This window comes from Manacus candei, unplaced genomic scaffold (genome assembly GCF_025592945.1).
Source record: "Manacus candei isolate 608988 ecotype Guabito, Panama unplaced genomic scaffold, ASM2559294v1 h1tg000014l, whole genome shotgun sequence".
NCBI lineage: Eukaryota > Metazoa > Chordata > Aves > Passeriformes > Pipridae > Manacus > Manacus candei.
Genome location: NW_026138062.1, coordinates 74,406,673 through 74,421,539, shown reverse-complemented (window position 1 = coordinate 74,421,539; position 14,867 = coordinate 74,406,673). Strand labels below are relative to the sequence as shown.

At 51.9% G+C, this 14,867-nt stretch overlaps 1 protein-coding gene across 5 annotated transcripts in view; it reads left to right on the top strand.

Annotated features, from left to right (window-relative positions):
* IGSF3 (immunoglobulin superfamily member 3) overlaps nt 1–14,867 on the top strand; it is a 94,641-nt gene that overhangs the window by 76,694 nt on the left and 3,080 nt on the right. For all 5 annotated transcript variants that reach the window (XM_051780258.1, XM_051780259.1, XM_051780257.1 and 2 more), the window contains 3 exons: nt 7,640–8,050; nt 9,637–10,044; nt 13,807–14,244. In XM_051780258.1, coding sequence (XP_051636218.1) covers nt 7,640–8,050; nt 9,637–10,044; nt 13,807–14,244 — 1,257 coding nt within the window. The remainder of the gene's footprint in view (nt 1–7,639; nt 8,051–9,636; nt 10,045–13,806; nt 14,245–14,867) is intronic.

Genomic DNA, 14,867 nt, shown 5'->3' with positions numbered 1-14,867 from the left:
CAGCAGTCGTGCAGTTGTACTCTTGGCGTGCGCCTACACAAAATTGTCGAGTGTTTTTGTGACACCCTGTTAGGAAATCCAAGCCGTTCACAGCCAGCCTCCAGAAGGTATGGGAGTTGGTGTGTGGTGCTGCTCTCTGTGTGTGTTACAACTTGCTCTTTGGGTACATTTAATTACTTTTTTTCCCCCTAATTGAGGGAGTGCTCCTTTGTTTGAAATCTTTCTGACAAGGAGTTGATTAAACATGTTGGTATGTTATTTTTTTCTTTCTTTATCCTCAGTGGCTGTAGCTTGGTACTGAATTTATCTTCCAGTGATCCTATCTCCATATTTTAATTTACAAGTGATCAGTGAGCCGTATATTGTTTTCTGACAGCAGGCACAACTCACGCTGGGAATCTTTTATTCCTCCCTCCCCTCCTCTCTCTTTTGCAGAACTTTTATGTGCCTTTTAGGGTTTTGCAGGAGGGTTTCTGATTTTAGGTTTGTGGGGCATTTTGCTTTGGGGTATGTTTGTTTCTTGCTGTCCTTTACAGAGATGTGGTTTCAGTTTCTTGGGGAAGGTCTTGCTTTTTCCAGGCCAGTGGCACATCCCAACTGGTGGTCTCTGGCTTATCCATGGCTGGACCTGGGAGGCTGTGGGTTTCCCAGCTTTCTCCCTCCTTGCAGCTACACACACAGCCTTTTCTGTATATGCTGACAGATGTATGGCTTCTGGGCTTTAAAGAGACTTTCTGGGTCACATATGCATTCCTCCCCAAGGCCTCACTTGGTTACCTGCTAGTTTACTGGCTGCTCCACAGGCTCAGGCATGGCATGGCTGGTAATCCCAGGCTGTTCCCTAGCTGAGCAGATGTCCTTGTCACTGCCTGCAGTCTTTGTGCCACGGCATGAGGCGTGCAGCGATGGATTTGACCCACTGCCTCTGTGTTTGGTGGGTCTGCAGGCTGACTGTGCTGATTTCGGGGAGGGGGAGGGCATTAGGCTGCTTGTGGTTCTCACCTTCTGTGGGGCTGCAGCTGGCAGGGGTGCAGATGAGCAAGTGGGTCCCACCACAGGGTTTGAGGGAAGATGCCTGTTCTGCTTTGCCACAGCTCCCTGTGCAGTATTTTGAGTGCACCAAGCTGTGCTTCCCAAGCTGCAGTAGTGCAGTGTCCTTCAGAGCCCGTACCTGTGCCTGGGGCTGGATGTTGGTGGGTGATGGTCAGCATGGACATGCACAGCTGTTTGAGTACCCAGCTCATCTTGCTGCAGCAGCAGGCTGGGAGTTTGGGGAATGTCTGGGCTGCCTGCTGGGCTGTGGACCTTGCAGCAGCTTGCTGAACATGTTGAAATGCAGGTCACTTGGAGGTGTTCAAAGTCAAAGCTTCTTTTGTCTGCTTGCTTGGGAGGGGGCAGCAGCTGAGTCTTCCTCAGGAAAGGGTTAATGTTGTCTTTCCTTCCCGTGGAGCTGCTCTCCCAGTAATTCAATCATGTCAGCCTGTTTGCAGGCAATAATTCATTGTTATAGGAACACTACAGTAAAGTGACAAGTTAATAATGGCAGTAATAATGGCAGGCAAAGTCTAATGCTATTTCCCTTTCTCCTGCTCCTGTTGCACCAGCAGCCTCCCAGGTTGGCTAATGCAATTTGCAATCCCACTAATCCAGTTTCAGGAGGAATTGTGTTCTGTTAAAAGAGAATAGCGAGAGTCAGGAGCTGTGCTGCCATGTTCCTGGCATCTCTGGGGAGGTTGCCCTGTTGCTGGACGTCTTTGTCTTTGCAGTGATTCCTTCTGTGCTGCGGTTAAACCTAATGAGCACAGTCCTCCAAGGAGTGCCTCGTCTTCTTCCCTCTGCAAATGCCTTTCCTCTGATGCCTCTTCCCTGAAAGGGCTTGCACATCTTTCCCTTTTGAACACCGGTTTGCTTTCAAATAACCTAACAAACGTGAGTCACCCAGCTCTCACCGTGCTGAGTCAGAGGGCTGGTGTGTGCTTGCTTGACTCCCATTGCCCCAGTTCCCCACGGTCACTGATGCAGGAGCCCTTGCAGTGTCTGCAGAGGTGGAGGAGGCTCTTCAGCCGTGCTTTGTGGAAGGGAGAAGGGCTGGCAGAGGACTGAGCATTAGTACATGTCTAAGCCTGTGGCAGTGACCTGCACACTGGTCTCTTGAATCCCAGGCAAACATCCCCCAGAGGGGAATTCTGACACCAAGTGCTTTCTGGGCCATAGTGAGGAAATGATGAGGCACCTCTGGTTTGTGATCACAGGCTGGAGGGATGACTGAGTTTGAACCAAAAGCCTGGCCAGCGCCCTTCAGGGCTGTACACTGAGGGTGCTGGGGAGAGGTAGGTTCCTTGCAGGAAGTCACCTTGGGGCTGTGCTTCTGGAAAGGAGTCTCTCCTGATCAGCCTGCTAAACCCAGTGCATGGTGTTAAACCAGGGCTGGGTTCAGGTTGGATTGGCCTCGTTTCTGCTCCCCCCTGCGCACACACCTCAGCACAGTGAAATCCCAATGGAGGCTTTTAAAAGTAGGACGTTCCCCGGGAAAACTTTTTGCAACACTTCATCAGTTCTCTCCAGGCGAGAGTGTCTTCTGGAGGAGCTCTCCCCAGAGGGCAGCAGCCTCCAAAGTGGAACGCTGCCTCCCCACTGTGGTGACAGGGCTCCCTGGTGGCTCTGTGGGCTGGTAGTGGCCATCCTCCTGCCCACTCCCTCTGTGCCATGGCTGCTGGCTCATGTGGAGCTCACTGCTTCCCTGACTGCCCCTGTCCTTCCCTGCAGGGTAGCATCCTGGGGTTATGTATGGGGCTCGGAACGGTATCTTCAGCTGCAATTAAACGTTGCCATTCCCGTGGTTTGGTAATAGTGGCTCCCAGGTGGCAAGTAAACTCCTGCTGTTTTATTTTCTTGCTGCCTACAAGGCAAGATGATGTAAGGAGTCTGAGATGGGGCATCTTTTCATCACAGCATTTTTAGGTACAGGTTGCAAACCACTTTGCTAAAGGTAAGTGTTGCAACCCCAGCTTGATGATTAGGAAACAGAGGAGAGGGAGACGAGTGGCTTCAGTATGGCAGCAAGTCAGCAGAAAAGCTGTGAATCACATCACTGTCTCTGTCCTCCTCCTCTGATGACTGCTTTTCCCTTCCCCCAAATATTTGTATAACTGTGCTTACGACATGCTCAACTGGAGGAGAATGATTGCCTGCTTGATGGTGTGTGGAAAACCCCTACTAAATATCAGCTTGTGGAGGACCTATCTGTGTCATAGCCTGCTGTGGTTGTAAGGTGTGACTGACCTGGCCCCCCAGCCACAGGTGCAAACTTTGAGGACCAGAAGATGCCACAGGCATCCTGAGACAAAGGGTATCTGTGAGTGAGGACATTTTTCTCAGCCTGGGAATTAGTGCAAGGGGACTGTGCTGGAGGACTGTCTGTGAGGTGAAGTGTCTAAGTAAGTGTATGGGCTTGCTGTGGACACCAAACATCTTTGCCAGCCTCTCCACCCCAACAAGCGTGTAACAGCCATCCCCCATGTCCTGATCAGGCTCTGGAGTCATCACCCATTGAACCTCCTGAGCTGCTCCAGCAGTTGCTTTAGGATGCCCTCAGAGAGCTCCTGTCCTGGTGCTGCCTGCTAGGACCCTGCCTGAGCACCACTGCAGGGTTTGGCACCTACACATGTTCCTCACGCGTTTTCCGTGGCTTCACAGGGGCTGGGAAACCCTGGCTTAAAGAAACTAAGAGGGTTGTAACCATGACTTGTTGCCGGTGTAAACTGAAAGCCTTAATAGCATATGCAGGGCCAATTACAGTACATCAAGGTACGATATCCTCTTTACTGGCACTCTCCAGGGAGCCAGGAGACATTGTGGCAACAGCATTACGGTTTGCAGATGATATGAACGATAACTTCACCTAGACACACGCACCTGTTTCCCTCACTAAGCAGATGTTCCAGAGGCTGTTAAGAGAACATCAGCCTCTTGACAGCACAGCAGAAAACGCCGCGTAACCCTGCCTGTTCACACCGCTGTCCCCACCACCTCTGCTGCTTGACAGAGAGCTGGAGCAGCCCTGCCATGGGTCACCGAAACCCCAGCCCCTGGGGCAGCCTGGATCAACTCTGTATTTGAAGGCCAAGCCCTTTACTGGCTCTCTGCCCAGGCAAATCCTCAAGCCAGGAAAGGGAGTTTCCCCTGTGTCAGGTAGGTGAGGTTTAGCTGGCTCAGTGCCTGGGGTGTCAGACTTCTTGCAATCTCACTCGTTTACAATCATTTCCATGTCATGGCAGCATCTTTAAACATGACCTGGCAAGCTGCACAGGGCACAGAGAGACTGGAGTAGAGTTATCACCAGAATGGGGAGAGATGGACTCCTGGCATTGTACTGGACTGTTCTCATCACCCTGGACCACTAACTTCAGGATTATTTTTTCCCCTCTTTTAAATATTTTTTCCCAAATGCAAAATGAGCCTTTTGGATTAATTTGCATGTCTGTGAATGGTGGCTGATGGTCGTTCCTGTGGGATAGCAGAAGTGTGGGTTGCACCACAAAGCTTCCCATGTCTTAACCAGACTGCGGGCAGAGGATCTCTCCCCTGCACAAGCAAACGAACCAGCCAACAGCCCAAAGGCGAAGCTGCCCCAAGGTAAACCTGTGTGCCACAGTGCTTCCAACATAGTAGTTTTCAGCCTGTGGTCTGTAAAAGCCGTGAATTATTCCTATAGGATCTGCAAAAGGTAATGAAGAAGAGGTGGGTGCATGTACACTATGCAGGAGCCAGCACCTGGATCTGGAAGCATTTGGCGTTCACAGATCGGAAAAGACTGAGAATGTCCTCTCTTGTTCTGTGGGAGGGGAAACAAAACCTAAACCTGCGTCTTCCGTGGTGTGCCTGAGTTAGGAAAATAAGTCATGTTTGGTGAAAAGTGCATTGGCAGGGGTGTCATTACATATCGCTGATACCTCTAATCTAGAGGAGACTCTGCATACGGTGTTGCGAACCTGTGCAAGTATGTGTAGACCAGCAAAGGGAAAGCCTGTCATTCCCTGCCAGGGCTGGCTGGACTGGTAGCAGCAGCAGAAGTGATCATCTCATCAGTATCTGGGGGACTCAGTGCAATTTGTGGGCAAATTCCTGACTGCTGGCTGCAGTGGCTGCCAGGGATGGCTTGGAGAGCTGAGGTGCGCACGTGGAATTTAAGATCTCGTTCTTGCCAGAGTTAAGAAGATTGCTTCCCCATCACTCTCACCCCCACAAAAGAAGACCTCTTCCCAAAGGTTGAATGGAAGTGGGGAGAACTGCACAGGGGCCGTCTAAGGGTCTTTGGATGACCTAGGGGGTCTGTGCTGTTTCTGCACAGTGAGAATTGCTGTGATTATGGTCTGGGAACAAGCCCTTGCTGCTTCGGTGAAATACATCTGTCACGTGCAAGGTGCAGGTCTGTTACCCCAAACACCAGGCTCAGAATTACTCTGTGCCCATCCTCCTTGTTCTCATCTCCTGGAGGTGCCACGATGTGAGAAGAGCACTGAGGGGTGCTTGCATCTCAGCAGCTCTGCTCTGTGCAGACCCTGGCTTTGTCTGTGTGGGTGTGTTGATATTGAGCAACCCCACCACACACATGGCGTGTGTATATACTGCATTTTAATAGATATAGGGCTACTGACTTAACATACACAGTTGCTATAGTAACAGAGGTTTCCTTAGTAACGGTTGCAGAAAATAATCCAGTACCAATTAAAAATAAACTGTTTGGAAAGGGGGCTGGGGGAGAAAGGAAACTGCTGAGAATCACCTTCCCCCTTTATTGGTTCATCTCCCAGGGACTTGGAAAATTGATTAATGCTCAAAACAACTGTTCTTAACCAATGGTGAGCCAAAAAGGTGGGATGAGTGTGGGTGTGGTGGCTAAAGCTGCCATCCTAAAGCGAAACAAAAGGGAAGAAGTGTCTGGGGTGTGGCAGAAATACAACAGGGTGATGCTGAATCTTTCCATTAGGTTGCAGTCCTTAGGGAGGTAAAACAAGGGACGATTTCCCTCCTTCCCTTCCTCCAATGTCTGCATGCCATACCACAGCCATGGAGTCTTTATTAGCATACTGATTAAAGCCAGGGGCAATCCAGGCTCCAGGGGAACGTCTGATGCGGTACCAGGATGCCTGTCTCAGATGCTGTGTTGGAGCAGAAAGTGTCGCTGTGGTGGGAGTTCCTCCCATTTGAAGTTGTTTGCCTGTGCCCGTTCTCTCCCTTGGCACCATCACTCATCACTTGTGCCGACAGGCATCCGAGACCCTGGTGCCCAAGGGAAGCTGGAAGCAAAGCGTGATGGAAAGCAAGGAGCCCATGCCTCGGTAAGGGAGAGGAGACAACGTTGCTTTCTCGCAAAAGCAGGATGCGTGGGATGTGTTTCCAGGGTGTGGATGGGCACAGCTCCCCTGGCAGCCTTCCGTTGTTCGTGCCTGTGGGGCCACACTCTTGTCGTGCCACTTGTGCCCTGTGCTCTCAGTTAGGTTTTGTTAAGAGATTTGCTGCTTGCCAGCAGAATCCCTTCGCCTGGCAGCAAGACAGCCTTTCCCCTTCCACAGGGGAGCTGCCCTGTGAGGAGAGGCAAAGGAGGGGAGGATCGTGGTGGCAGAGCTGCTGGGAGGAGTGGTGTTTCTGCCTGGCTGGGTTGCCCCTCTCCCCTGTCTGTGTCCGGCAGGGCTCCAGGGCACAGCAAGCACAAGTGTCACAGGAGGGCGCTTCACAGGAGGGAGCGCCTTGGGCCAAGGCTTGGGTGACAAGCACAGCCTGAGCACACACTGCAGCGGAGGCTCTGGCTTCTGATCCTGCAGGGAGAGAGGAAGTGGAAACCCCTGTGTCTCTCTCCGTGCAGGGACAAGAGCTCATGACATTACTGTGTCATCCTCGGCGCTGTGTGACCGCTTCGCTACCTGCGTGGCAGCTGCAGTTGTGCTAGAGAAGCCAAGGGAGGTGACATACCTGTGACTTGTCCCAGGCTGTGCAGTCTGTGGTGGACCTGGAGCCAGATCTCCTGGATGTGGGAGCAGAGCTTGCTCCCTGCTGATCCCTTACAGTCTGGTGTTCTTTCTTCTTTTCCAGTTGTGCCTGTGTTTGCTCCCGTAGGTATTGCATGTGTGGGGGTTGTGTCTCACCGAGGTGGCTGGCATGTGACAGCAGTAGAGTCTTGTTAATTCACTCGTCATGGAAATGGTTTTCTCTGGAACTGGTCTACAGTTCATTGCCCTGAGGTGCAAATGGTATGATTTCCCCATCAGAAAAACCACTGAGTTTGGGTGTAGTGTTCTTGCTATGTTTGGTGCCTGAGACCACTGTGAGTTAAGAAAGAGACTCTTTTAAAGGTCAAACTGTGAAAAAGCAGCCTCTTGCTGAGGGATACAGTGGGAGGATCCAGGAGTAGAGTAGGAGAGAAAGAGGAGAGAAGATTTGGTAGAAGAATATCTAAATGAATGCCTTTGTCTTAAAGGCAGGCGGGACCCTGGCAAGAGCAGCCGTGCCTGCAGTTTTGGGGGTACCCTGGCCAGAGCAGCCACGCCTGCAGTTTTGGAGGTACTCACTGGCCTGTCCCAAATCAGGTGAGTTTCTTTTCTGTGTTAATGACCCATCCTCCGCCCTTTCTCCCTCACAGTGACCAAGCTGCAGGTGAGCAAGTCGAAGCGGAGCATCACCCTGGTGGAGAACCGGCCCATCCCCCTCAACTGCTCTGTGAAGTCCCAGACCAGCCCCGACTCGCACTTTGCCGTGCTGTGGTACGTCCACAAGCCCTCGGACGCCGATGGCAAGCTCATCCTGAAGACCACGCACAGCTCGGCCTTCGAGTACGGCACCTATGCGGAGGAGGAGGGGCTGCGGGGCCGGCTGCAGTTCGAGCGCTCCGCGTCCGGGGGGCTCTTCAGCCTGACGGTGCAGCGGGCGGAGGTCCGAGACAGCGGCAGCTACTACTGCCACGTGGAGGAGTGGCTGCTCAGCCCCAACCACGCCTGGTACAAGCTGGCAGAGGAGGTGTCGGGGCGGACAGAGGTCACCGTCAAGCAGCCAGGTACCACGTGCTTCTGCCAGTGGGGCCCTCTTGGCATCGACTCCTGTGCGCTTGGCGAGCTTTTCTGGGGCAACAAGGATCCTCTGCTCTTCTTTCCACTGCAGCCTTGTCACCCTCTCCTTGCATCCTCATGCTTGCACATCCCTGCACAAAAGGAGCATTTTCCCTCCTTTGATGTGACCCTCATTCCTTTAGGTTGGGCTGGTGTGCATTTCAGTGTCCCCCACATGAAGGCTGTCCATCCCCCACAGTCTAGAGGGCCACTGTATCCAGCTAGGTTTCATTATCCTCAAGAGCATCATGTAGCAAGAGTGTCGACTAGCGACCTACTGAGAGAGAACCGGTGTGTCCCTGCCTAGGAAAGCATTTTTATGTCTTGCACACAGTTTAATTTTACTCAGTGCCTGTATCCTGGCAGGCACGGAGAGCCTTGTCTCTTTTCCCTCTGTGCTGTGCACATGAGATGGGAATGACAAGTTTAATGAGGTTGGGAGCTGGCTGCCAGGAAAGGAGAAATCTGCTCTGCTAGTGATTTCCGTGGCAGCGGACAGCACTGGTAAAGGTGGGCTGATGAAGGAGCTAAATATGGAATATGGCCCCCACAAGCTGGGACAGAGCCTTCCTTTGTGCAAAGGGAGAGGCAGGGAGGCAAGCACTGTCTCGTAAGAGCAGCCTGCACTCCATGTGTGCTGCTGAGGCAGAGCATTGGTACTTCATGAGGAAGCCTGCCTTATCCTTGCTTGCTCCAGGTGTCTGTTTCTGGAAGCGCAGCAGGCCACAGCGTGCTGCTTGCCACCAGTCCCCACTCCTCATTTCTGTCTGCAAAGTCCCAAGACAGCTGAGAGGTGGTCAGGGAAGGGAAAGCTGTGATCTGCCCCCTCTACATCACCCACCTCTCTGGGAAGTACAGTGTCTCTTGCTTGCTGAAGCAGCCATCCCAGGGAAGTCCTGGAAGTGCCCCTGGAAAGATGTCATGAAGGAGTTAGGAGTGTACGACACGTCATTTCGCATAAATGAGCTGATTCCACTCATCCCCACTGTGTTATCAATGAAATTGTGGAGCAAAAACCAGAGACATTCCCAAGACAGCAGAACACTGTGTGTCACTTTGCCCTTATGCCACTTCTCGTTTTGCAGTGGCGGTTCCCTGTAATCAGCTGTCTGTTCTCCACCTTGCTTTTTTCCATAACAGGAGGGCTTACTGGTTGGGGTGTGACCAGGCTACTGCCTTTCCCCAGGAGGAGAGTGAGAAAAGAATGAATTGTGATCTCCCTTCATAAGGTGTCTGTGCACGTAGGACCTCCCAGGTCCTACTGGGAGATTGTGAGTTTCCAGTTCCCCGCACCGAATGGGGCGTTGTTGGTGTCTAGCCTGAGATTTTCAGAAGACCCTAAAAAAACATGAATCCTATTTTCTTTTCCTCTTTTTTTTTTTGTTCCTTTCCTTTCTCCATCAGTTTCTTCCTCTACTTCCTCATTGCTTTCATCACACCCCAGGATTGTGACCGTGCAGGAAAAGGCTTGTGGAGAGACAAAAGACCCTTGCGAGCCCTTGGTCACCTCGTTTCTAACGGCCTTTTCCCACAGATAACCGCCTGCAGGTGAACCAGACCCACAAGAACATCACGGTGCTGGAGAACGACTGGGTGACCCTGGAGTGCCTGGTGAGCAACCGGACCAGCCCCTCGTCCCAGCTCTCGGTGGAGTGGTACGTGTGGCGGCCGGGCCACCCGGAGAAGGAGGTGGTGGCCTGGCTGAGCCGGCAGAGCACCCTGCACTACGGGGACCTGGCTACACCAGGAGACCTGCGGGGCCGGCTGCACCTGGAGAGCCCATCCCCGGGTCTCTTCCTCCTCTCCATCCAAAACGCCACGGTGCGGGACAGCGGGGCCTACAACTGCCGCGTGGAGGAGTGGCTGCTCGACCCCAGCGACCGCTGGTACAAGCGGGCAGAGGACATCTCCGGGCTCATCACCCTCACTGTCAAGCAGCCAGGTGAGGAGGATTTCATGCCATCAGCTTTGAGCAGCGCTGTGCCCTCTTGGAGCAAATGCACGAGGCACCATCTGTCAGCAGCAGTGGGTCTGGACTGAGGGCAGGACTGCTGCGCGACAGACCGTGCTCATCCTTCTTGACTTGTCTTCTTGGGTGCACCCTTGCTCTTCTGGGAAGGGTATAGAGCAAGTCCTGCAAACACGGCCAGATGGGCTTGGAATTTTGTCACCATTGCATCTGCAAGTTATTTTTTTTTTCAACACTTTTGGCAGGTTTAATAGGATAGGCTTCTGATTTTACTTGTGTTTTGACTGAGAGTAAGATGGAAGAAGCTACCTGTGCTTCCCAGGTGTGTGCCCCAGGGGCAAAGTCCTTGCAGGAAAAGAGCAGAGGCACACTGCTGACTCATATTGAGCTCGCTGTCAACCAGCGCCCCCAGATCCCTTTTTGCAGGGCCTTTCTCCAGCCATGTCTCTCTCAGTTTTATCTGTGCCTGGCATTACTCTGTCCTAGGTGCAAAATCCAGACATTTCAACTTGTTAAATTTTTCATTCCATTAATCAAAGTACAGTGCTCCAATCCATCTCGATCGCTCCATGAGGCCTCTTGTTCCTCAAGAGAGTCAACAGAACCTCCCAGTTTGCTATCGTCAGAAAGCTTGCTAATAGTGCATTCAACTCCTGCATCCAGATCTTTGATAAATACACTGAACCCTGAGGAACTCCCCTGGTGACAAGTCACCAGCCAGATGTAGCCCCATTCACTACCACCTTTTGAGCCCTGCTCTTCAGCCAGTTCCTTACCCAGTGCACCATGAACCCGCTCATCCCACAGCTGGACAGGTGAAAGGATGCTGTGAGGGACAGTATGAAAAGCCTTACTAAAATGCAGAAAAACTGCATCCAGTGCCTTCCCTTCATCCACTGGGCGAGTGACCTTATCATAGAAAGACATTTAGTTAAATGGGACTTTCTCTTTGTGAACCCATGTTTCTGTGCCTGGTGATTGTGTTGCTCTTTAAATGCCTTTCAGTAATACCCAGTATAATCTTCTCCATAATTTTTCCAGAAACTGAGGTTAGACTAACAGGTCTGTAGCTTCCTGAGTCTTCCCTCATGTCCTTCTTGTAGATTGGATTAATGTTGGCCACCTTCCAGTCAACAGGGACCTCCCCAGACTCCCAAGGCCTTTGGACTGTGTATGAGAGGGGTCCTGCCATAACATCTGCTAGCTCTTTCAGTACTCTGGGATGAATCCCATCAGGCCCCTTGGCCTTGTGAACATTCAGATGATACAGCTGATCCCTCACAATTTCAGTGTCTGCAGATAGAAAGGTGCTGTTCCCACACTTGTGGTACTCTGACTCAGGGGGGTGGGCACCCCAAGGTCTGTCAGTATTGTTAAAGACTGAGGCAAAAAAGCATTGAATGCCTCTGCTTGTTCTTCATCCCTATTAATCAGGTGACCATCATCAACAGGTATCAGTCCAGCATTTTCTTTAGACTATTAACATCCTTAAAAAAGCCCTTCTTGTTAGCTGACACAGCACTGGTGAGTTTCAACTCTAGATGAGCTTTGGCCTTTTGTGTCTTCTCCCTTCATAAATGAATCACAGCTGTGTAATCTTCTTAGGAAGCCTGACCTCCCTTCCAGAGATCATACAATTTCCTTCCCCCCTTGAGCTCCACAAGACGTTCCTGTTCAGCCAAGCTGCTCTTCTGGCCCGCTTGCTTATCTTAGGACACAGTGGAATTGTCTGCTCCTGTACTTCTAAAAGGCAGTTCTTGAGACTGATTAGCACTGGTGGACTCCTAAACCCTCAAAAGCAGTTTTCCAGAGCACTCTGCTAAATTCTGTCTGTTATAACAACAGATAAGCTGCAAGGGCAGTTTACCTTTGCAAATACAGATTCCCTAGTTTTTGAGGCATATGACTCAAGATTAAATGTCTGCCTTAAAGGCTGTGGGTCAAATTACAGCACAGTCCTCATTCACTGGGTACTTTTCCAACCTGTAAAGCATCCACTCTGCAAGTACTGCTGTGGTGCTTCATGCCTGCCCATTCCAGTGAGGTGTCAGCCTCTTAACTCTGCAGCAGAGCTGGCAAAAGGGTGAGGTTCTGGAAAGGCTTTTGTGGTCATTCCTGGTGGAGATTTGTGCTGTGGAGGAGGAGCATTCTCATGGGACAGCAGAGCTCCCACCTGCCAGGTCCTTGCTGGGGAAGTTTTGCTGGCCAAAGTGCCTCGGGCAGAGACACCTCCCCAGGCAGTCCCTGTGCCCTGCATGCCCACTCGGCTGTAAGTGCAGCTCTCCATCCAGTCTGAGAAAATTGCCAGCCCTGATGGAGGGGGGCGTGAACTCTGAAAATCCTTGAGGCTCATTTTGAGTTGCAGAAGGATGTGGAGTGGGAAGAAGAGAGGAGATAATTTTTTTCTAGAAGTGCTTTGTTGTTGTTTGTTTTTGTTTCATAGCAGTCAGTACTTAACAAAATGACTAATCTTGCTTGTGACTCATGTCTCATTAGCGAGGATCTCCATGCTCATCTATCAGGACTATAATCATGAGCAAAGAGGGGGGAAAAAAAACCTCTGAGCACCTTCAGGCAGCAGTTCTCCTCTTTCTGCTGAGATGGGAGAGGCTTTGTGTTGGTTTTGACAAGCCATTTCCTTCCCTTCTTCCCTCAGTAGTCCCTGAAATCTCAGGATTTACCTCATTTCTGCTTCTGCTCAGGAGTCTTCCTGGGGAAGATGTGAACTGAAAATACTCACGTTGCCTACGGCCTGAAGAGCTCTGGCCTTAATGAAGGTTTTCCTTATGGGACCATTTAAAATAAGCGTTGGGCAGGAGCCATAATGAGAAGCCCACTGGGCACAGCAGCCCTGGGGCTCATGAGAGCTGGGGGACAGCAGCCCCCTCCTGCAGGGACACCCAGGGTCTACACAAGAGAGGTCTTGCCCAGCTATCCTTACTGGAGGAGAAAGCACCTCTCTTCAGTGAGCTGTTGGCTGGTCCTTCCTGCTCAGCTGCCGCATCGGGAAGGGCTTTTTAATCTTTAAATGAAAGCTTAGATCCAGACTGATTGTGATCCCTGGAGTACGTGTTCCCTGGCAAGATGACTAAACCAAATGTTAATTGCTCTTGAAGTCAGCCTTTAATCAACTCATCTTGGGTTCTGGCCACTGTATCTCAGTTAGGTAAAAACATCTCTTTAGCCTCGCAGAAAGCACTAGAGGGAAAAAAAGCAAGAGAAGAAGACTTTTGGAGTGTCCTTGCTGTGTCAGTGTTGAGGCCATCTCCATGGAGGAGCCTCTTACCTAAATAACTTTCCAAACTGCTGGAAAAAATCCTCTCCTCTTCTATCATACTGATTTTCAAGTCCTCTGAGTGCTCTCAAAGAAATAAAGAATAAACAGGGAGTGCAATGCTCTTTGCAGGAGTAGCTGGGGAGGAGCAGTGCATTGCTCCTCAGCACAGGCACCAAACTCTGGCATCTCCTGACACATTCTTGTAGTGTGTTGGGATGAGCTGCGGCAGCTTTGTCCTCTCCCACACACCCCCCTCAGCTGGTGTGAGGGTCTGTATGGGCAGGGGCGTACGATGCTGTGCCTCTGGGGTTGACCACAGAGGTCTTGGCAGGCTGCATCAAGCCTTCGGGTTCTGTTTGGATCATGCCTGGCACCAGGTTCGTGCCAGTCAAGTTTGCGGGATGGCTTTGACAACAGCATCTTGCTCAGCGCTCACCTCTCCCCTTTTGTCACCTCAGATCCCACCCTGCAGGTGGACACAGCCACCGCCAACCTCACGGTGCAGGAGAAGGAGTCCTTCCCGCTGGACTGCAGCATCCTGTCCCGCTCCAGCCCAGATTCCCACTTTGCAGTGACGTGGTACAGCCTGCGGGCCAAAGAGGCGGGCGACCACGAGGAGCAGCAGCAGGAGGAGGAGGAGGAGGAGGAGAGGGAAGCGGTGCTGAGCGTGGGCCCCGATGCCGTGTTCAGCCCCGAGGCTGGTCGCTGGGAGGGCCGCCTGCGCTTCCAGAGGCTCTCGGCAGTGCTTTTCCGGCTGACGGTGCTGCAGGCCGGCGGGGCCGACACGGGCAACTACTCGTGCCGTGTGGAGGAGTGGCTGGCAGACCCCAACGGCGTGTGGTACCGGCTGGCAGAGGAGGAGTCGGGCACGGTCGCTGTTCACGTGCAGGGCGCAGGTGAGGAGAGGTGACGACTGCCTTGGGGTCGTGGCCCTGCCATCCCCTGCGTCTTCGGTTCAGCCAAGAGAAAAAGGCCAAGGAGTGAGTGGGACCTGGGTCTCACCTGCATCGGGGCAAGTCTGTGGTGCCAAGTGCTTTTCCAGATCAACTCGATGGCTCATTGCCCAGCTCTTGCTTTGGCTGGAGTACCCACACTGCACTGAGCTCTGTGCTGGGGCTGCCCATCCCACAGCACTTACCACCTGGTGTGTCTCACTCAGTAGGGGCAGACTCTGTCCCCCACTGAGGTTTAACCCTTCCCTTTGGGAAACACCCTGGAAGTTGGATTAGCTCTGCACAGGGGTGCAGGCTGTGGCACAAGAGTCTCGGGTGGTGTACAGGCCCCAGAGATAATTGAGGTCATGAGGGTTTTGTGGGCCCTTAAGGGAGATACTCTGGCGTGCTGCTGCTTTTGTGTAGCACCACTGAGGAAATCAAGGCTTTGCAAGGCTCCTCACTTTCTAAGATATTATAAAATCTCCACCAGGTAGAACTGTATCACTCATTAGACTCTTGGGGGTAAAGCTGAAACATACCCTGTGATAATTTTCTTCTGTTGCTCTGTTTTCTCACATTGGTAT